The sequence below is a fragment of the Dromiciops gliroides genome, chromosome 4 (genome assembly GCF_019393635.1).
Source record: "Dromiciops gliroides isolate mDroGli1 chromosome 4, mDroGli1.pri, whole genome shotgun sequence".
Taxonomy (NCBI): Eukaryota; Metazoa; Chordata; class Mammalia; order Microbiotheria; family Microbiotheriidae; genus Dromiciops; species Dromiciops gliroides.
Window position 1 is genome coordinate 167,432,479 of NC_057864.1, and position 23,158 is coordinate 167,455,636.

Below are 23,158 nucleotides of genomic sequence, written 5' to 3' on the forward strand. Positions count from 1 at the left end.
TTACATATGTGTAAGATGTGTGCCATTACATATATTGCCTATTTTATAGAGACATATAAAATGAGAAGAAATAGCACAATTCATTGGAAGTGAAACTCAATGATAAAAATACATTATAGACACTCCTTCAATCTGCCGGTTTCTTTTGCTTTAGTTTGTGTGTAATTTCAATTTTAGTGTCATTAATTTACAAGAAGAGAAGAGAGTGGGGGAAAATGATGTACCCACGGGTCAGCCAGCTGTAGATCCTTGCTCTGGTGACCATTTGGAGATTGGTTATGTGTTTTTTGTACACTCACTTAAGTAATGCATAGTTTCTTCATAGTAGGTCAGAAGAATAGAAATAAAAATAGAGAGTGTCTATAGGGATGGAAAGGTTTGATACTTCCCAGCAATTTTATCAGTTTGTAAATATTGAGTGTCTAGTATGTGCCAGGCACTGTGCTAGGTACTAGATAGACAAATACAAGAATGTCCTTGCCTATCAGGACTTGGCATTCTATCTGGGGAAGCTGGGCAGTTTTTTGAAGGGGAATCTACTCAAAGCTGGAGTAGTGAGATGGAGATCAAGAAAAGCCATTGTAGCTTTGCTTTATGACTTAGTACCTAAATCTGGTGTCATGTCATTATCAGGTTAGCTATACCTTTCATTATTTGCTTATAAGAAATTTAGGCTTTTGGCTTAAAAGTGGGGGGATTAGAAATGATAACTTTAACTTAGAGTTTGGAACTGAAAATTCTGATAATGTTTCAAGCAATTTCATTTGAACCATCATTTTAGCAATATTGATAATATAACAAATATTGCTAAATGTTGTTGAAAAGGCATATAATTTCTCCTGAAGTAAATTATTAGGGAAAAATATATGTCCTATGCAACTTAATTCCATTCTGATTCATGTTTCAGTAAGCCATGTCATTGCTTTTATGCTTAGTTTCAAGACTTGGAAAGTGCTAAACAGGCCTAACTTCTATGCTGTGTAAATTTTGATATACTGTATCAATATATTCATTAAATAACTATGTTATACAAATTCCTGGGTACCTTCTCTACATTTGAATTTTGAAACCCACGCACAATAAGGGCAGCAAACATGGCAGAATTTTTAAAATTTTAAAGCAATAACTTCCTTGTAAGATGGACTACTACAAGAAGAATCTACAATAAGCATAATTTATTTTCAAGGAGTTTGGCATAGTTTTTTGTTCTGTTTTGTTTTAAATATATCAGTTTTCCTAAAGCTATGGCATAATTTTTTTCTATTTTTCAAAAATTTGTTTATTTATTTATTTAAGTTTTTAGCCTTTGTTTAGATGAGATTTCCAATTTCAAATTTTTCTCCCTCCCTGCCCCCCTCCCCTAGACAGCAGGTAATCTGATATATAACATTAAACATATTTCTGCATTAGTCATGTTATACAAGAAGAATCAGAGCAAGAAGGAAAAACCTCCAAAAAGAAAAACAAAAGAGATAGTATGGTCCAATCGGCGTCCATATTCCTTTTTTTTTTTTTTTCCCTAGATTTGGAGAGCCTTTTCCATCATGAGTCCTTTGGAACTTTCTTGTACCATTGGATTGGTGAGAAGAAACTAGTCTATCACAGTTGATCAACACACAATGTTGATGATACTGTGCACAATATTCTCCTGGTTCTGCTCATCTCACTCATCATCAGCCCATGCAAGAGCCTCCAGGTTTCTCTGAACTCCTCCTGCTCATCATTTCTTACAGCACAATAGTATTCCATTACATTCATATAGTACAACTTGTCCAGCCATTCCCCAATTGATGGGCACCCCCTCAACTTCCAATTCCTTGCCACCACAAAAAGAGCAGCTATAAATATTTTTGTACATGTGGGTCCTTTTCCCTTTTCCATGATCTCTTTGGGGATATGGCATCATTTTAAGTCCATTGCAATACCTAGACAAGAATGCCGTCTTTTATTCACATCAACATTTCATCTTATCCCTTAAAGTACAATTCTTGTTAGGACACATCACTGCTTTGTATTGTAGTTATTTGTATATACCTTTCTCCTCTGCTGCATTGTAAGTTCTTAGAGGGCAGGGACCATGACATACTCATCTTTGTATCTCTCACTCCTTTAGCCAACCCTTCACCCCCAGGCCTTGCATATTGTCAATAAATAATTTAATGAATGAAAAAATTAAATCCCTTCCTGAGAGTTTAAGCATCTTGTCCAGGGTCACACAACCTCTGTGGATCATCATGGGTTTTGAACCTAAGTCTTCTTGGCTTTGAGACCTGCTTTCTATCTAGCACTCCATGTTTTCTCCGTCTTTAACCTACTGTTAAAATTTGACACCCTTCCTCCTGAGTCAAGACTCCTTTGTTATTTCAGTGCCTAGCACACCGCTTTACTTGTCATTTATGCTTAGTTTTTATTGAAGTTTTGAGGTTTTGGCAAATACAACAAATCCAGTTTTGATGAAGCAGTTCATAATTAGACAGTTTAGCTATTTCTTTTCAATTTTGTTTGTTTTTTGTTTTTGCTAAGCACTTTATTGCCACCTCAGAGAAGGAGCAACAGAAGGCATTTAACCCTGTAGCAATAACTTCAGAAAGTCTGAAATCTACTTGGAGGTTGAATCCATTGGAATGTAGCCCTACACTTCATCTCTGTTTATAACCCTGATATAAACAATCACTTGGCTTCCCTATTTTAAAAAACCTCTTAGCCCAGCAGATAAGTAACACTTACTGTCCTCTAAAAAGAAAAGGCATCTGACTTAAGTGCTTTGTAACATTTTTGTCCTCCAGAGCCAGTATGGAATAGCAGTTTTGTTTTTTACTTGTTTTAAAAAGCTATTCTCAATGAATATTACTTCTTTAGATAAATATCCTTCCATCTATCCATGGCCTGAAGTGCTAAAGCCTAATTTATATATGGAAAATAGTCACTATTCACACTGCTTCTCATAATTTTCTTTGGTTTTGGAATATGGTTGGCTATGTAAATGTGTTGCTTCTCCTAATTTAAGGTTTTGGGGGTGTGTTTTTTCTGTGTTAACTGTTATGGATCTCTCAAAGAAATTAATAAGTGATTAAATACAAGTATACATAAAATCTGAGTGAGAATGGCATGGAGGCAGAGATGTTCACAAAGATGTGTACTACCCAGCTAATATCATCTAGATACATTGAGACCTAATAAGATGTGTTTGCATTTAGGCTGCCCAAGTCAAGAATTTGGCCAGAGATTACCAAGGACTTATTTTGAAACACACTACATTTATGAATTACCTACTATGTGCCAGACACTGTTCTAGGCTCTAGAGAAACACAGAAAACCAAAAAAACAATCCCTTCCCTTAAGAAGCTTATTTTTGGGGGGCAGCTAGGTGGCACAGTGGATAGAGCACTGGCCCTGGAATCAGGAGGACCTGAGTTTAAATCTAGCCTCAGACGCTTGACACTTACTAGCTGTGTGACCCCAGGCAAGTCACTTAACCCCAATTGCCTCACCAAAAAAAAAAAAAAAAGAAGAAGAAGCTTATTTTGTTGTTTGTTTTTAAAATGTTTTAAAAATTTTATTATTTTTTTCTTGATGGTATTTTATTTTACATTCTAATTACATGTAAAGATTGTTTTCAACATCAATTTTTGTAAGACTTTGAATTCCAAATTTTCCTCCCTCTCCCCAAGATGGCAAGGAATCAGATATAGGTTTTATATATATACAATTGTGTTATACATATTTCCATATTAGTCATGTTATAAAAGAAGAATCAGAACAAAAGGGGAAAACCGCAAGAGAAAAAATAACAAGTAATGTAAAAATAGTATCTGCATTCAGACTCTGTAGTTCTTAATCTGGATGTGGATAGCATTTTCCATCATAAGTCTTGGAATTGTCAGATCACTGTATTGCTGAGAAGAGCTAAGTCTTCATAGTTGATCATTACACAATGCTGCTGTTACTATGTACAATGTTTGCCTGGTTCTGCTCATTTCACTTAGCATCAGTTCAAGTAATTCTTTCCAGGTTTTTCTGAAATCTGCCCATTCATCTTTTCTTATAGCACAGTAGTATTCCATCACATTCATATACCACAACTTCATTCCCCATTCCCCAGCCATTCCCCAGTTGATGGGTATCCCCTCAATTTCCAATTATTTGCCCCCATAGAGCAGCCATAAATATTTTTGTATATGTGGGTCCTTTTCCCTTTTTTCTGATCTCTTTGGGATATAGACCTAGTAGTGGTATTGCTGGGTTGAAGGGTATGCACAGTTCTATAACCCTTTGGGCATAGTTCCAAACTGAAAACACTTATATTCTAATGGGGGAGGGGATTGTGAGCCAAAGGTGGTGGGTTTTGAGCTGAAAGAGACATTTTTAGAAACCATCTAACCTAGAAAGTGACTTGCCTAAGGTTCCACAGATAGAAAGTAGTGTTAAACCCTGGTCCTCTGACGCCACATCCAGTTCTCTTCCAACATGTCTACAGGTAAATAAATATAAAATGTACACAAAGTAATTTCTGGAGGGAGCACTAAAAAGAGTGGGTTTGTCAGTTTCTTGACATGTGGAACACAGGATAAAATGGAATATGACATTTCAAAAGGTTTGATCATGTGAGAAGAGGGAGATCTTGAAACAGGAAGATGCTCAGGTAGATAGGCTTAATTGAAAACCATTTGTCAAAGACAAGTAGAGACTAATGTGCATATACTAAACAGCTACAATTTTATACATCCTGTGTAAACACAGAATTTGAAATACAAACTCATTCCCTTTGGCTATAAATTTTAGTGGGAAGGAACCTCTGCCCACTCACTTCCACTTTGGCAATACCATTTATCTGAAATGGCATGCAAGAAGCCCTCTGCACCTGTGTACTTCACTGCTTACCATTTCAGGTTAGCACAAAAATGCCTCTTGTAGATTTGAAAGACATAGATTTTATTAGAGGCAAAAGATGAAATTATGTAGGTAATATGTACCCCAAAATTAGCTACATTGAAACTATAACAAGTGTATGATTTATCAATATCAAATGCATTTTTCTTAAAAAGAGTAGTTAGTTGCCCAAGGCAGGAGACAGAACTCTACTTGCACTCCCATATAGTAGAAAGAACATAACTAAAGTCCACAGGTCTGGATTCTAATTTCAATTCTCTTACTATGTACTGTGTGACAATATGTAAGTTGCCAAAACTCACTTTTCTCTTTATAAATAAGTACCGGCCCTGGATTCAGGAGGACCTGAGTTCAAATCTGGCCTCAGATACTTGACATTTACTAGCTGTGTGACTCTGGACAAGTCACTTAACCCTCACTGCCCTGCCCCCCCAAAAAAAAACAACAACAAAAACACGATGACCTTTATAGTTCTAATTCGTGATTCTAGGGTCAAATCCATAGTATAGCTCTGAACTCTAGCAACAGGGAACTAGCTCTCTCATTTCCATGAGAAAATTCTAAGTGGGGAGAGCTTTCTTCCCTCCTTGTAATCCCAGTAACCAAAAAGTCCATATCTCTACCATACCTTTACCCCAAAACCTAAAGTTTCAGGGGAAACTCCTGCTATTCTGCTTTATCAACCCAAGAGGAACTTGGGCTAGGGACTTCAGGGTAATGGAAGAGAGGGGAATAAAGGGTAGATGAGGGGAAAGAGGTTTTCTGACAGTTCAGATTTGGGAGCAGAATCATTTCCAAAATGGTACATAGAAGAGACCCCCTCAGAGGCTGGGGTTTGGGGGAGGAGGAGTGCAGCTAAGTCTCTAGTAATTGTTAACATTGGGAAAGGGAATAAGAAAGGGGGGGAGTTCCTCCAATGATGGGCTTCAAGAGCAATTTTTTCGGTTGACCATCAGCTTCAGTCTCTAGACAATAATAAGGGAAGATGAGAGCAGAGGGAAGTAGTTCCACTAGAAGAAAAGACAACCTTTGTTTTTTAAATTTACTTTTAAGTTGGATTGATATTAGGCTATACCTATTCTTTGTTCCCAAGTTGAATGCTGGCAAGCCAAATGTTGCCCCCATTTTCTCCATCTGACCACCTTTTCTCACAGTTAGTTACTACATATTTTAGTAAGCAATGTACTGTATACATTAAGTATATTTAAAGCTTGACATGAAATATATAAGCTTATGAAATATGCATTATACTCTTAACATCTACAGATCTCTTAACTGATTTTCCTCAACTATCCTGTTACTTGCAAGATAATTACTTTATATTTTACAAAAATTCATTACTATCCCAAAGTAATTCATAAGATAGAGGTAAGAGTTGCTAAATCTTAAAGTAGGTAATCTCTGGGGCTCCCTAAATTTATTATTTCAATGAATTTTGTTCTCTAAAGATAAACTGCTGCTTTTTATCCCAGCTTTACTAAAACACACTCATTCCTAAATCACATTGTGAGGTTTTGTTGGTATTACTTTAGCTATTTTAATGTACTGTGAGGGTTTTTAAAGGTCCTAATAGTTATTAAAATGGAGAACTAAAGTTAATTAAGCAGTAACTGCCATCTCACTGTTTTACAAGGCAATTATCCAGCTCCCAAGAGTCTCATTTATACCAGAGAGGGATATTTGAATGAAGTGCGGTGGCAGTATCATTAGTTCAATCCACTAAGCAGTCTGAATTATTATGTATTAATCAGTTTGGGGACCATCATGATTGATCAATTATAAAATTAAGTTTCCTACTGTGTAATTTAAAAATGCATTTCCTGTTGATACTACCAGATCCTAGAACCCTATCGATATTGTCTCTGCTGTGTACATAGCTGTGAGTAGTGCAATATTGCTTATAGGGTTTTAGTGTTTGGAAAGAACAGTGGCCAGGCTGAAGAACTGATTAAAGAAGATGCAATCATTCTTGATTAGGGAAAAAAACCCAGAATCGTAGCTAGCTTATTAATACAAATCAAATTAAAGAGAATGTTGAATACTTGTATTTTTCTTTTGGTTGAAGGCCACAGAATCACAAGATCTATGAATTGGTTGGAAGGGCCTTCACCATCCATCTAGTACAGCCCATGTCTGAAAAATTATTTCCCCCACTACATATCTGACAAGTGGTAAATCTAGCACTTGTCTGATGAGCTCCAATTAGGGGCAGCCTACTACTTCCCAAAGTAGCCCACTTTATTTTGGGGTTCATCTAATTACAAAGAAGTTTTTCCTTACATCAAACCTAAATTTACCTCTTAACGACTAATACTCTTCTCTTAGTTCTCCCGTCTGGAACCACACAGAACAGGGTAGATAGATAGCCTTTCACAAATTTGAAGATGACTATCATATGCTTTAACCCTCATTTCTTCAGCTTAAACATCTCCAAGTATCTTTACCCAGTCTTCATATAGCACAGATTCTTGATCCTTCAATGTTGAGATTGCTTTCCTCTGGATGCTCTCCAGCTTATCAGTGTCCTTTATGAAGTATGCTCAAAACTGAACACAAAACTACATATGTGGTCTGCATAGGGCCTGAGGTCTGACCATAGTACATCAGGATTAACACCTTATTCTTGGAAGTTATGCTTCTCAGTGCAGCCCATATAATCATCATTTTTCATTATATATAAAATTCTAAAAACAGTTAAACTTTGTATATGCTCATTTGCAATACTGATTGTCAAAAATCATAGAATGTTACTGCTAGAAGTAAATTAAAGATAATTTATAACCCTGTCATTTAAAAATGTATTGATAACTTCTGTTTTTATATCACCTACATTTCCCAATAAATCCCTGAACCTTCCTTCTTCCAGAGAGCTATCTCTTTTGTTTGTTTGTTTGTTTGGGTTTTTTGTGGGGTATTGAGGGTTAAGTGATTTGCCCAGGGTCACACAGCTAGTAAATGTCAGGTGTCTGAGACCGGATTTGAACTCCAGTCCTCCTGAATCCAGGCCTGGTGCTTTATCTACTAAGCCAACTAGCTGCCCCGAGAGCTATCTCTTTTAACAGAATTTTTAAAAAGGAAAAAAAAAGTTCAGCAAAACAATATCAACCAAATCCTATATTATATTAAATGTTCTCATCCATAGTTCCCCACTTATTCACTGAAAGGAGTAAGATGAATGTATCTCCTTGAAGCCAAGTTAAATCATTATACTTTCACAGCATTCAGTTTTAATTGTTTTGCTTTTCCATTTGGATTGTGATAGTAACTATATAGTCTTTGATTCTGCAACACTTCTCTTAATTTTTCATTTCATTTTCTTAGAGCATGTTAATATTTAAAATTTTTCTTTTAAATCAAAATAGCATATATATAGTACTTTAAGGTTTGCAAGGTGTTTTATAAATATTTTATCCTCACAACTCTGGAAGGTAGATGTCATTATTCCATTTTACAGATGAGGAAACTGAGGTAAATAGAAGTTAAATGACTTGCCCAGGAGTCATACAGCTAGTGTCTGAGGTTGGATTTGAATTCAGGCTGTGGAGACTTCAAGGGTGGAGCCAAGATGGCGGAGGAAAGGCAGTGAGCTCCTGAACTCATCACACAATCACTCCAAAAAACATCCAAATAACACCATAGGAAAATCCCCGGAGCAGCAAAACTCACAAAAGAATGTGCTGAAATCATCTTCTAAGCAAGAACAGCTTGGAAGGTCAGAAGGAGGGAGCTGCTGTGCTGATACAGGAGTCGAGCCCAACCCCACAGTCACCCTGACACAGGCGAACTCAGGCTGTTAGAAAAAGAGGATTGTATATGAAACTGCACTTCTCTTACATAATTTGGATTTTTAAAAAGCATATACCATAGTTAACACAGTAGCAAAATTATTATCTAGATCTCCTTAAAAGCTTTCTTCTGTTTTCTTGGAATTAAAAAAAAATATTCCTTTAGTTTTTGGTTTTTAATCACTATTCCTACCTAGAAGTCCTCCCTTCTAACACAGTTATAGTCAAATAAAACAAATTCACACACTGGCCATTTCTGAAAGTGTATGAATAATTCTGTACCTCTAGTCTATCACATCTCTGCTAAGAGGTGGGAAACATGCTTCATTATTAGTTTTCTAAAGTCATGATTGATGATTAGATTGTTCTGAATTGTTGTTTTCCTTTACATTATTATACTTGTCGAAGTTGTTCTCCTGGTTCTGCTCCTTTCACTCTCATTTAGTTCATACAAATCTTCTCAGGTTTCTCTGAATTTGTTATTTTCGTCATTTTTTTATAAGGGCAGTAATATTTGATTATATTTGTATGCCATGATTTGTCCTGCCATTCCCCAGTTTATGGGCATCCACATTGTTCTAGTTCTTTGCCACAACAAAAAGTGCTCCTATAGAGTTAGAATCTTGGATTGACTTCTCAGCTATTTGCCAACCAAGTTTATTGCCAATGAGAAGCATTTGTTAGTCACATTGGACTTCTTTGAGATTTTGTAATTATAGAGTTACTATTTTATTTTTTAACTTCAACAGTTTTTAGTTTAGTTTTAGTTGCTGACTTCTAGCTTTATCCACTTCACTAGAAATGTAAATAAACTTCATAAACTTCATTGCCAGTATCATAATTAGGGTTTGCCCAAATTGAAATGTTTCTTTAATCACCTCTTGCTACTCTCTTGTCTCTTGAGATAACTATAGTCAAATCAAACAGTTCTGCATTTCTCCATTCTTAGCTCTAGTTTATTGCCCCAATTCTTGCCATGATTTACTATTCCCTGTCTGATTGCTTCTCATTCTGTCCTTCAAAGTCTGTTTGTAATTCTGTTTTCACTGTGAAGTCTTTTCTCAACGCAAGTGTAGTAGAGATAATAAGACCAGTTCAATAATTAAATGCAAGAATAAATCCATTAAAAGGAAACTGTCAGTGTTGGTCCTTCTGGTCTTAAAGTAAATGTTCCTGCCAGACAAGCATTATTTCTTGATTCCTGTTGAATCCTTATATGCTGTAAGTGCCTACCTAACAACTGCAGATGACTACAGCTGAAACTACTCACTTCAGAGAGAGATCAGTGGTTATTAAGTTTATTCTTTTTGAACTTTAAATAGAACTATTATTATTATTCTTTTTTTTTTTTGCAGGACAATGAGAGTTGAGTGACTTGCCCAGGGTCACACAGCTAGTAAGTGTCAAGTGTCTGAGGCCAAATTTGAACTCAGGTCCTCCTGAATCCAGGGCCAGAGCTTTATCTACTGTGCTACCTACCTGCCCCCTAAATAGAACTCTTATAATGCATTAAGATTTATTTTTTTTTGTCAGTCTATGTGACTGCTTCATAGCTTAATTTGAAGGAAGCTTAAAATGGAAGTGGTAGTTTCAGATACCTTTGGAAGTCCTAAATCCTAATCTGTCAGAAGGTTTGGTAGTTTGTGAACAAACAATACCACTTAGAAAGTGTTTGTTTAAAAATCTACCATAACTCAAGTCTTAAAGTGCAGTGGAATGCATATGACTTTCAGTTATGTATTATTTTGACAGTAGTTAAAAATCCAAGGGAAAACTACTATTAGACTTTTAACTCACCTTAAAGAACTGTGACATAAGAAACTCACAAAGTTGAAGACCCTGAACACCAAGCCAGGGCTCTACACCTCCTACACACAAGGATAAAACACTCATTTAAAGGCTATTGAGGGGGCAGCTAGGTGGCGCAGTGGATAGAGCACCGGCCCTGGAGTCAGGAGGACCTGAGTTCAAATCCGGCCTCAGATACTTAACATGTTCTAGCTATGTGACCCTGGGCAAGTCACTTAACCCCAATTGCCTCAAAAAAAAAAAAAAAAGCTATTGAATGGTACAAGAAAGTTCCAAAGGACTCATGATGGAAAAGGCTCTTCAAATACAGAAAAAAAAAAAAAAGAAACTGGAATACGGATGCTGATTGGACCATACTATCTCTTTTGGTTTTGGTGCTATTGTTTTTCTTTTTTGAGGTTTTTCCTTCTTGCTCTGATTCTTCTTGTGTAACATGACTAATGAAGAAATATGTTTAATGTTATATATATCAGAATACCTGCTGTCTAGGGGAGGGAGGGAGAAAAAATTTGAAATTGGAAATCTTATCTAAATAAAGGCTGAAAACTTAAATAAATAGATAGATAAATAAATAAATAAGGCTTTTGAAGGGGGCAGCTAGGTGGCATAGTGGATAAAGCACCAGCCCTGGATTCAGGAGTACCTGAGTTCAAATCCGGCCTCAGACACTTGACACTTACGAGCTGTGTGACCCTGGGCAAGTCACTTAACCCTCATTGCCCCACCAAAAAAAAAAAAAAGGCTATTGAAGGGCATCCAGAGGAAGTGTCCTTCAGAGGTTCAGAGTGCTCTGGTTCTACAGCATCTGGAGCTCACCGAGAGTTTCATCATCCCCCTGGAGCACTATATGCCAAGCCTGATGCCCCTGCAGAGGGGAGTCATGCCCTGGAAGACACTCTCAGATCCTTCCTTTCCACCAAGATGATTTCCTAAATACCCTGGAGTATATTGGCCCACAGCTCAACTGTGTCTTCAAGGGTGATTGGCTAGGCCTGTATAGGCAATTTTTCAAATCCCCTAATTTTTATAGCTGGCACCATCAGAAGCAGAGGGAGATACCTCTGAAGCTGGAGACCCTGCATCTAGAAGTGATCTGCATGTGAGGCGAACATCCTGATCTGGATGAAGAACAAGTCTGAAGTTGAGATCCTCAGTCTTGTCCTGAAGCTTCAAGAAAAGCTCATCCAAGCTCAGACTCACTGGCTCCAGGTAAAGGAGAAGACACTGCAGCTGGTGGGTCTGCATAAACAACAACAAAGCAACAACAAAAGTGAAAATAGTATGCTTCAATCTTTTCAGACTCCATAGTTCTTTTTCTGAATGTGGAGAGCATTTTTCATCATGAGTCTTTTCCTGCTTGATATTGTGAGATTTAAAATTGGATATTAGATCATAAATCTCCCCTACTTAACTTTTCCCTTAATTTATCTCCCAGACTAGTAAATGGAAGAAGCTTCTGGTTTTCTAGATAGAGCCTTTATTGTATAAAAGGTGTTGTTGATTAGAAGGATAGGAAAATAGAAATACAGTACAAATCGTCTTAAATCTAGGCTTAGTCTATATTCCTTATAAAAACTCACCAAACCGAAAAGGCCACCTTTGGAGAGAGGGAGACCGTCTGTGCCGCGCCCCCAGGAGTCCCGCCAAGCAGGCAAAAAGGGCTACTCTCGTTCTCTCCACCCCGGAAGTCAAAAACCCGGCAGGCAGTCTGACATGCGCAGCAGGCGGACTGTACCTGGCAGGCAGTCTGACATGCGCAGCAGGCGGACTGTTCATCTCCTCCCCAAAAGGGTGGTCCTTGAAAAACTGGCGTCTTTCAGTTATCCTAACCGACTGTTAAAAACTTTCATATTTTACCACAATATTCTGCAGGCTGTCCTGGCACCCCCTGAGATCACCCTACCCCTCTGGCTTCCAGCAACTCCCAGTTTGAAAGAAAGGTTGCCTAGTCTTGCCAAATGGGCAGCTAGGTAGCACAGTGGACAGAGAGCACTGAGTCTGGACTCAGGAGGACCTGAGTTCAAATCCAGCCTCGGACACTTACTAGCTATTTGACCTTGGGCAAGTCACTTAACCTTCTTTGCCTGTTTTCCTCATTTATAAAATGAGCTAGAGAAGGAAATGGCAAACCACTCCAGTATCTTTGTCAAGAAAATCCCAAATGGGGTTGCAAAGAGTTAGACATGACTGTAATGACTGAACAACAACAAAAACATTTATTAAGCAACTATTATGTGCCAGGCACTGCATTAAGTGCAAGGTTACAAAGGTAAAGCATAATACTTGTTCTCAAGGAGCCCACAGTCTCTAATGGATGGGACAACATGCAAATACCTATATACAAACAAACTATGGCAGGATAAATTGTAGATAATCAACAGAAGACACTATAATTAAAAGGGAATGGGAAAAACTTCCTGTTAGAGGTGGAATTTTAGCTGAAACTAGAAGGAAGTCAGGAAAACCAGGAGGCAGAGATGGTAAGGAAAAGAGCATGGGAGACAGCTAGTGAAAATACTCTGAGACAGGAGATGCCCTGTCTTGTTCAAGGAACATCCAGGAAGCCAATGTCACTGAATCGCATAGTATGTGGTGGGGTATAACGTAAGAAGACTGGAAAAATGAGGGGACATAGTAGGTTATGAAAAGCTTTGAATACCCAAGATATTATATTTGATCCTGGAGGTGATAGGGAGCCAGTGGCATTTATTGAGTAAATGGGTCATTGTTTTTTATTTTAGGAAGATCACTTTGGCAGCTTGAGTAGAAGATGAACTGGAGTGGGGAGAGACTTGTAGCAGGGAGACCAAGAAGCATACTATTTCAGTAGTCCAGGTATGAAGTGATAGGAATCTGTACCAAGGTGGTGGCAGTGTCAGAGGATAGAAAGGTGTATATACAAGACATATTATGAAGGTAAAATTGACAGGCCTTGGCAACAGATTGCATAAGGAGGAGTATGTGGGGAGTAGAGAATGATGCTTAGGTTGCAATCCTTGGAGACTGAGTATTGTAATTCCCTCAACAGTAACGGAAGTTAGGAAAAGGAGAAGGTTTTGGGGAAAACATATTGAGTTCAGTTTTAGACATAATGTGTTTTGAGTTGTCCAATTGGCAGCTGAAGAAGAGAGACTGGAGGTCAGCAGAGAGGCTAGGGCTAGATTAACTAGATTTGAAAATCAGCATCTGGATGAAGATTCTAGCAAAGGAGCAAAAAATTGATAAGTAGGAGCAGAACCAGGAGAGATTAGTGTAAAAAAACCAAAAAAACAACAAAACAAAACTAGAAAGAGTATCATGGAGTAGAGGGTGATCTACAATGTCAGAAGTTGTAAAGAGGTATAACGTTTGGAATGATGCCACCTGCTGGAGACTTATTGTAGGAAAGCTCCACCATGAGGAGAAGGCCTCTGAGGGCAAGGCCATGCGGCTTTTCTTTGGCGTCAGGAAGTGACGTTTGCTCGTGGGTACTGTCTATCAAGGCTACCAACCAATCAACTTGAGGAGCCTCCCATTTTCTGGGAGGAGGACACAAAGTAGGAAGTGGACAGAGGCTGAGGGGTTCTCTCTCTTTTGGTTCCTGACCTTGCCATGGTGGGTCAGATGATGGGGTCTCTTAGAAATAGTTAGATTTTTACCTTTCTCTCTGATCCTAATGCTCTGTAATAAATACTTAAACACTTAAATATTCTTGCTAAAGCTTATAATTTATTGGTGACTACTCATTAGATTTTAGATAGTATAGCTAGAATTTCAGCCCCTTACAGAGGTCAAGATGGATGATTTTTTAAAAAAATAAGTCATTATATTTGGCAACTGAGAGATCATTAGTGACTTTGGACACAACAATTTCATTTGAATGCTGTGGTCAGAAACCACACTGTAGAGAATTTAGAACAGAGCAACAGGAAAGGAAGTGGAGATATTGATTGAAGATACCTTTTTATTTATTTAACATTTTTTCCAATTACATGTAAAAACAATTTTTAACATTCTTAAAATTTTTTTTGTTTCAAATTCTCTCGCTTCTCCCCCCCCATTGAGAAAGTAAGCAATTTAATATAGGTTATACATGTGCTGTTGTGTAAAACATTTGCATATTAGTCATGTTGTAAAAGAAAACATAAGCCAAGGAAAATAAAGTTTAAAAAAAAGTATGCTTCAATCTGCATTCAGATTCCATCATTTCTTTCTTTGGAGATTCATAGTATTTTTCATCATAAGTCCCTTGGGATTGTTTTGGATCATTATATTGCTGAGAATAACTAAATCATTCACAGCTGATCACTGTACAATATTGCTATTACTTTGTACACTGTTCTCCTGGTTCTGCTCACTTCACTTTGCATCAGTTCATGTAAGTCCAGGTTTTTCTAGAAGCATTCTGCTTGTCATTTCTTAGACCACATAGTATTCCATCACAATCATATGCCACAACTTGTTCAGCCATTCCCCAATTGATGGGCATCCCTTCAGTTTCCAACTCTGCCACTACAAAAAAAAGAGCTACTATAAGCATTTTTATACATATAGGTCATTTTCCTTTAAAAAAAAAAACTCTTTGGGATACATAGCAGTGCTATTCCTTGGTTAAGGGGTAGTCACAATTTTATAGCCCTTTGGGCATAGTTCCAAATTGCTCTCCAAAATGCTTAGATCAGGTCACAACTCTGTTAGCAGTGCTTTAATGTCCCAATTTTCCCACTTCCCCTCCAACATTTGTCATTTTCTTTCTGTGTCATGTCAGTCAATCTGAAAGGTGTGAGATAGCACCACAATTATTTAATTTGCATTTCCCTAATCAATAATGATTTATAAAAAAAATACAAACAAATAATGATTTAGAGCATTTTTTCATATGACTATAGATAGCTTTGATTTTTTCATCTGAAAACTGCATGTTCATATGCCTTCACCATTTATCAATTGGGAAATAGCTTATATTCCTATAAATTTGGCTCAGTTTTTTGGGTTTTTGGGGGGGGGGGCAGTGAGGGTTAAGTGATTTGCCCAAGGTCACACAGCTAGTTAGTGTCAAGTGTCTAAGGCTGGATTTGAACTCAGGTCCTCCTGAATCCAAGGCTTTATCCACTGTGTCACCTAGCTGCCCCTGACTCAGTCCTTTATGTTTTTGTTGTTTGTTTGTTTTAGTGAGGCAATTGGGCTTAAGTGACTTGCCCAGGGTCACAAGTGTCTGAGGCCGGATTTGAACTCAGGTACTCCTGAATCCAGGGCCTGTGCTCTATCCACTGCACCATCTAGCTGCCCCGACTCAGTCCTTTATATGTTTGAAAAATGAGCCTTATATCAGAGAAACTTGTCAAAAAAATTTTTCACAATTATGATTACTTTGTATTTCCTCCCATCCTATTTTTTTTTCATTTATCCTTTTTGCTCTCTCTCCTTTCACCCTGTCCCTCTTCAAATGTGTTTGGCTTCTGATCATCACCTTCCCTGATCTCCCTTCCCTTTTATCGGCTCTCCCCTTCTTTTAAAACCTTTCCCTGCTATTACCTTGTAGGGTGAGATTGATTTCTCACTCCAACTGAGTATGTATTTTATTTTCTCTTTGAGCCAGCTCTGATGAAAGTGAGGTTCAAATGTTGTCCACCACCTTTCCAACTTCCCCCTTACTGTAAAAACTCTTTTGTGCCTATTTTATATGTGATAATTTACCCCCATTCAAACTCTCCCTTCCCTCTTTTCCAAGTGCATCCCTCTTTTTCACCCTGTCATTTTCTTTTCATCTCTAGTCTTTTCTTCAGAAATGCTTGAAAGTCCTGTATTTCATTAAATATGTCCATTCCCCACCCCCCATCCCGACCCCCAAAGGATTATACTTAATTTTACTGGGTAGGTGATTCTTGATTTTTTTTTTTTAAGTGAGGCAGTTGGGGTTAAGTGACTTGCCCAGGGTCACACAGCTAGTAAGTATTAAGTGTCTGAGGCCGGATTTGAACTCAGGTACTCCTGACTCCAGGGCCGGTGCTCTATCCATTGTGCCATCTAGCTGCCCCCAGTGATTCTTGATTGTAATCCTAATTCCTTTGCCTTTCAGAATATCAAATTCAAAGCCCTATGATCCTTTAAGGTAGAATCTGCTAAGCCTTGTGTTCTCCTGACTGTGGCTCTATGATATTTGAATTGTTTCTTTTTGGCTACTTGCAATATTCTGTCCTTGACTTGGGAGCTCTGGAATTTGGCTATAATATTCCTGGGTGTTTTCATTTTGGGATCTCTGGTAGGAGGTGATCAGTGGATTCTTTCCCTTAGTTCTATATTACTAGGGTTGTTTTACTTAATAATCTCTTGAAATTTGATATCTAGGTTCTTTTTTTGATCATGACTTTAGGGGAGTCCAATAATTCTTATATAACCTCTCCTACAGGTATTTTCCTGGTTAGGCATTTTTCCAATGAGATATTTCACTTTTTCTTATTTTTTTAGTTCTATTTTATTGTTTCTTTGTGTGTCACAGTATCATTAGTTTCTACTTGCCAAATTCTAATTTTTAAGGAATTATTTTCTTCAGCGAGCTTTTGTGCCTTCTTTACTAAGCTCTTGACTCATTTTTCATCATTTTCTTGCATCATTCTCATTTCTTTTCCCAGTTTTTCCTCTACCTCTCCTATTTGATTCTTAAAGCCTTTTTTTGGGGAGATCTTCCAGGAATTCATTTGGGGCCAGAGTCCCATTCACATTATTCTTTGAGGCTTTGGATGTATCTGTTTTTAAATTGTTGTCTTCTTCTGAGTTTGTGTTTTGATCTTCTCTGTCACCATAATAACCTTCTTTAGTCATGTTCTTTTTTTGCTGTTTGCTCATTTCCCTCCAGTCTATTTCTTGACTTTTAACTTTATGTTAAAAGCTGAGCTCTGTTTCCAGGGAGGAGCAGGCACTGTCCCAAGCTTCAGGTTTTTTATGCTGCTGTTTTCAGAGTTAATTCTGGGTGTCTGAAAGTTTTCAGTTCTTCCAAGGTAGTATAATCTAAGGAGAAGTGTGGTTGCTGCTCTCCTGGCCTATGATCTGGTCAGTAATTGACTACAAGCACTACAAGTATATTTTAAAAGTTCATAGATCTCAAGAACCCCTGATTTAAACACTATGAGTAATAAAGATCTCCTTCTCAGGCTATCCCATTGATACCCAAAATTTTATCTGTTGGGCTACATGTGTAACATGCAACTCTTTAATACTTTTCATTGTTTATATCAGGGCTTCTTAAACTTTTTCTACTCACAACCCCCATTTTTCCTGAGAAATTTTTACATGACTCCAGTTATGTAGGTATAACCCCAGTTATATATAGAATTCAGTAGGTATGATTTTTCTTCTCTGCTCCCTTTCTCCTTTTTCTTGTGATTCTCCCTAATTCAGTTATATAGGTATTTAAAATATACATTTTATATAGGTGTTTAAAGTATACATAACCTTTTGTTTGTTTGTTTTTGTGAGGCAATTGGGGTTAAGTGACTTGCCCAGGATCACACAGCTAGTAATTGTTAAGTGTCTGAGGCTGGATTTGAACTCAGGTCCTCCTGAATCCAGGGCCAGTGCTCTATCCACTGTGCCACCTAGCTGCCCCTATACATAACCTTTTACTGTTGCCAGATTTCTCACAGCCCCCACATTCAGTTACATGACCCCATATGGGATAGCAACCCACAGTTTAAGAAGCTTTGATTTATATTACAGCATTACACTAGGCTCTTTTTATAAAAGAGAACAAGTTAATAGTAGCTTTCTTGGTTAATAATAGTTGTACATCACAAATAATTTGACAGAATCATTGCTATTAAATCCATTTTGAATTTTTTTAAGTCCCCATTATGAAAAGTAGCTTTCCCCTTCCTCTTGACTCTCTCATTACCCCTACTTCAAAAGATAATATTTGCTCTGTCTGAACAATTTATTTTCACTTTTTGTCCTCTTAAAAGAGAAGACATAATCTGCTCTTGTATTCCATGTTGATCTATTCTAATAACATGTTGCCCATAAATTTTTTCAGGTCCTAAACATACTGCATAACTTAATGATTTAAACTTGGAATGACTGAGGGATAGGCTTGTTTCTTAACCATGTATTGTTCCAACAAAAACAGCATATAGTTAGCTGGATAGTTTCAGTATTTCTTGGGAACTTTTGAGTTCCTTCCTAGTTCACAGGAAAAGGATATATATAAATACAAAAATGCGTAACCTTACAGTGACTCCTTATACCACATTGTTTGATCTTTTCAGTCATTGCTTTTCTCTGATGACCTTTCAATTATATATAATATTTTGACCTTAGTTAAAAATCCAAGGGAAAGGGAGCAGTGGGCAATAAAACTATCAAGCTGTGTTATGGTTATGTGTTTATACTTCATAAATTAATACCTTTTTGTCTACTCTTGCATGTCTTAGTTCCAGAAAGCAGAATCTGATTTGGATTACATTCAACACAAGCTGGAATTTGAAGTTAAGAAAAGTCTTCCTGATGATTCTTCAGAAGAGGTAACCTATACAATAAATGCATTATTTTGAAATAAGATATTACTTTGTGGTTGTTAGGTCTTATGGTATATATTTTGTGGTAATATTGGCTGTGTAACAAGCTAGTTGATCTTGTGAGATTGTAATTAATAGTAACTCAAATCACTGTATTTTTTTTTCTTTTTTTGCGGGGCAATGGGGGTTAAGTGACTTGCCCAGGGTCACACAGCTAGTGTCAAGTGTCTGAGGCTGAATTTGAACTCAGGTACTCCTGAATCCAGGGCCAGTGCTTTATCCACTGAGCCACCTAGCTGCCCTCAAATCACTGTATTTTATTATTGTGGATATTCCTTCCAAAAAACCCAATAATACCAATAAATAATACCAGTAAAAATACCAAAAATAACAATCTCAGTCTGTGTGACTCTTGTCCAAATCTTCCAACAAGTTCTCCAAAGAAAATCCATCTAACATGCAGGAATCTTTTTCACTTTCCTGTGAGAGGAAAGAAAACTGATTCTGGAGTTAGAGGACTGAGGTTTCTAATCCTATCTCTGTGATCTCAAGCAAGTCACCTCAACTCTCTGCGCTTCTGTTTCTTCATCTCTAAAATGAGGGGGTTGGTTTAGATGGTTTCTAAGCTCCCTGGCTGCTCTAAATTTATGATCTTGGGTCATGAGAATACCAGTGGGACACACAGGGCATTTGTTCTTTTTTCAAGTATGCTTTTCTTTGACAACATCCTTTACTCCATTTCTGCTTTAATAGTTCATTATTCTAGAGCTGTGTCCTTCAATATATTCTTGGATTTTGAGTTGTAGTTAGTAATGGAGAATGATAGGATTTTTATAATTGACAGAAGATATTTTCTAGAGCTATCCAGAAATAAGAAAATCTGTGAGTACTGACTTGTACCCTCAATGCAGAAATAACAGGGATTAGAAATGCAACCTCTGAGATAGACAGAACTCTTGAGATTTTTAGAAAGCAAGCACCCATAAGAATTCTTAGAATTCAGTAGGTATGATTTTTCTTCTCTGCTCCCTTTCTCCTTTTTCTTGTGATTCTTCCTAATTCATCATCTAGTTGTCTTTGATGAGTGGTGGCACCTTAAAATTAGTATAGTGAAGGCTGTATATTATAGTAGAAAAAACACTGGATTTGAAATCAGAGGATCTGAATTTAAGTATGAGCTCTATTATTTATTACCTATATGATTGGATAATTCATCTCTGGGGCTCAGTTTCCACATCCATAAAATGAAGTTGGATAAGATGATCTTCTAAGGTTTCCTGTAGCTTTGAGTGATCTGGCCCGTCCTATCTTCCCTACTACCTTCTTTCTTCTAAGAGTTAGTATGTATTCAATGTTTCCCCCTCTTCTTTCACCGACTAAGCAATATCATTCTCATTCATAGACACACATCCTCTTGTTCCTTCTTTCCCACCTGTTGCCCAGTTATCTCAGGAAAATCTCTTCATTATTCTGCCTTCTCATCATTGCATTCATGAGCTAAAAACATTACTTCCAAAGAACTGTTAAGTGTAAAGAGTAGTGTTTAATGACACAACTGAATCAAAGAGGGGAAAAAGCTATGTGTTCTCAAGTGAACTTAGACAAGATTTAAAAAATCAGTTCTGTTGACATGAGAGGCTCTTGAACATATCCAAAAGACCTCTTCAGAATCTCCACAAAACCCTTTCCATCCAGATCTAATTAAATCCACTTCCTCCTTCCTCTCTAACCTCTTCTACCCTCCAACCCGCTCCTTTGCAGAAGTAGGTAACCATGGTTATAGAATACTGCATGTAATGTCGTCAGACTTTTAAAAATACTTTGTTCAGTTTTGTGAAGTTTTTTCTTGCTTCCTTTTTTCAGACTCTTACAAGGGATGGCTCTCTGGGCAAAGGGGAGATGCAGTGGGAATTCTATGTGATATAAAAATGATATCAATAAAATCTATTTTTAAAAATCTCAGGCATCAGTATTTAACATATGTTAAAAATTTTGATTTGAGGTTTTATTTAATTACTAGTATATCAACTATTGTTCCCTACCAATCTCCATTGAAAGTATATAATATTTTTTAAAAATAAAATTAAAATTTTTTTGAAAAGAAAGTATGTAGTATTAGGGGCAGCTAGGTGGCACAGTGGATAAAGCACTGGCCCTGGATTCAAGAGGACCTGAGTTCAAATCCGACCTCAGACATGTGACACTTAGTGGCTATGTGATCCTGGACATGTCACTTAATTGTCATTGTCCCACAGGAAAAATAAAAAAGAAAAACCTGAAAAGACTTGTATGAACTGTGAGGGCTGAAATTTAATATACGGAGCATTAATTGGGTGACTCACCAAACTGTTGGGGTCCTGGAAATAATAAGGGACCTTTAGGTTCAAAGCTCCCTCCCCTCTGAACTGCCCTTTTAGATATTTCTCCCTGGCCAGTAAGAAAGGAGGCTTACAGCTTCTTTTCCACAAAAGGATCAGATTTTATTACTTGGGAATTAATTAAACAACAAAGGTAAAATTAATAAAAATCAAAGATATGGAAGTAGGAAAAAGAAAATACAGATAAATTTTCTTAACTTTAAACTAAGTCTATGCAATCCCCAGATTGTTTCCAATTAAGCTAATTCAAAGGAATTTGTGTTCACTCACCACACTTGGGATGTTTAACGTTCTGGAAGTGCCTCGGCTTCCCCTCAGGGAGCATTCAATCTTCCTTCCCCCAAAAGGGGAGGTCCTTTAAAAACTGCCTATGGAGAGTTCTCCTTCTGACCTCAGTAGCATACATAACTTCAGGGTGGGCCAGGTATGGCCCCTCCCAAATGAGTCAGCTATTGCTATTGTGAAACTCACTGCTCTAAAATATTTTTTTATATATGAGACCTTTCCCTCATTCTTCAACCTTCTTTAAAGTATATGTGTGAGAGGTCAGCTAGGTGGCACAGTGGATAAAGCACTGGCCCTGGATTCAGGAGGACCTGAGTTCAAATCTGGCCTCAGACCTTGGCAAGTCACTTAACCCTCATTCCCCTTCCCAAAAAAGTAAAATAAAATAAAGTATATGTGTAAGTAAAAGGGTTGCCTTCTGTTTAGTGACTTTTTTAGTATAATTCTGCATTCAAATAGGACTTTAGAAGAATTATGTTTGTTTTGTATATATAGATACACATGCATATGGTTGTGTATATATGTATATACACATGTATATATCAGGCTACATTATAACTGCTTTGCAGGGCCTCTCCTCACACTGAGGAAAACAAAGTATATCTAAATAATATCTTATATATATTTGGTAGTGAATAAATACCAATTGAAATGACTAAAAATATGCTATATTGTGACTTGAATATATTCATTTTTGAATTAAACATGTAATTTCTCCTTTCTGTGTATGTTTTACATCTGATATAGGAAAATCCACTTACACTATTAAAGGAATTGTCAATGATGAAGTCTCGATATAAGACTTTGTGTGCCCAATTGGAACAAGTTGCTGTTGAACAGAAAGAATCTATGAACTGTATTCGTGCTACTTTGAATAATACTATGAAAATGGTACAACAACTAGAACAACAAGCAGATCTGGAGGTAATGCTTCTGTTTGGTAAATGGGAACAGTCATTTTAAGTTCTCAGTGTCACAAAGAAGAGAGGACAAACAACTCACTGAAAATGTTTAAATGACTTTTGCACTTGGGTTTATGGCAGTTGATCTGACATATATCCTTGGCTTCCTAAAGTCACAATTCAAATCATCATCATCTTTTTCCCCTCTAAATTCAGGTCCTATAATATGTAGCTAGCCCTTGGTATAGTGTGCTCCATTTGTGGGAAGAAATTAAGTTATTACTTTGTGAAATAGAAGGAATTTACCCAAACACTAGCAATTTGATCCTTGTTTTAGAAACAACGCTATCAAGATTTCAGAAGAACTTTTTTTTTTTATACTGGGACTATTTTCAGATCCCCCATATTAATTTTTTTTTGATGAGGCAATTGGGGTTAAGTGACTTGCCTAGGGTCACGCAGCTAGTAAGTGTTAAGTGTCTGAGGCTGGATTTGAACTCAGGTCCTCCTGACTCCAGGGCTGGTGCTCTATCCACTGCACCACCCAGCTGCCCCCAGAAGAACTTTTTGTTCCTTTTATCTGCGACTGAAAGAAACATTTTCCATTTTCTTCAAACCTT

At 37.2% G+C, this 23,158-nt stretch overlaps 1 protein-coding gene across 1 annotated transcript in view; it reads left to right on the top strand.

Annotated features, from left to right (window-relative positions):
• SKA2 (spindle and kinetochore associated complex subunit 2) overlaps positions 1 to 23,158 on the top strand; it is a 51,490-nt gene that overhangs the window by 15,722 nt on the left and 12,610 nt on the right. Inside the window, 2 exon segments of the mRNA XM_043964172.1 lie at positions 18,890 to 18,979; positions 22,384 to 22,560. Of these exon segments, the coding sequence (XP_043820107.1) occupies positions 18,890 to 18,979; positions 22,384 to 22,560 (267 nt within the window).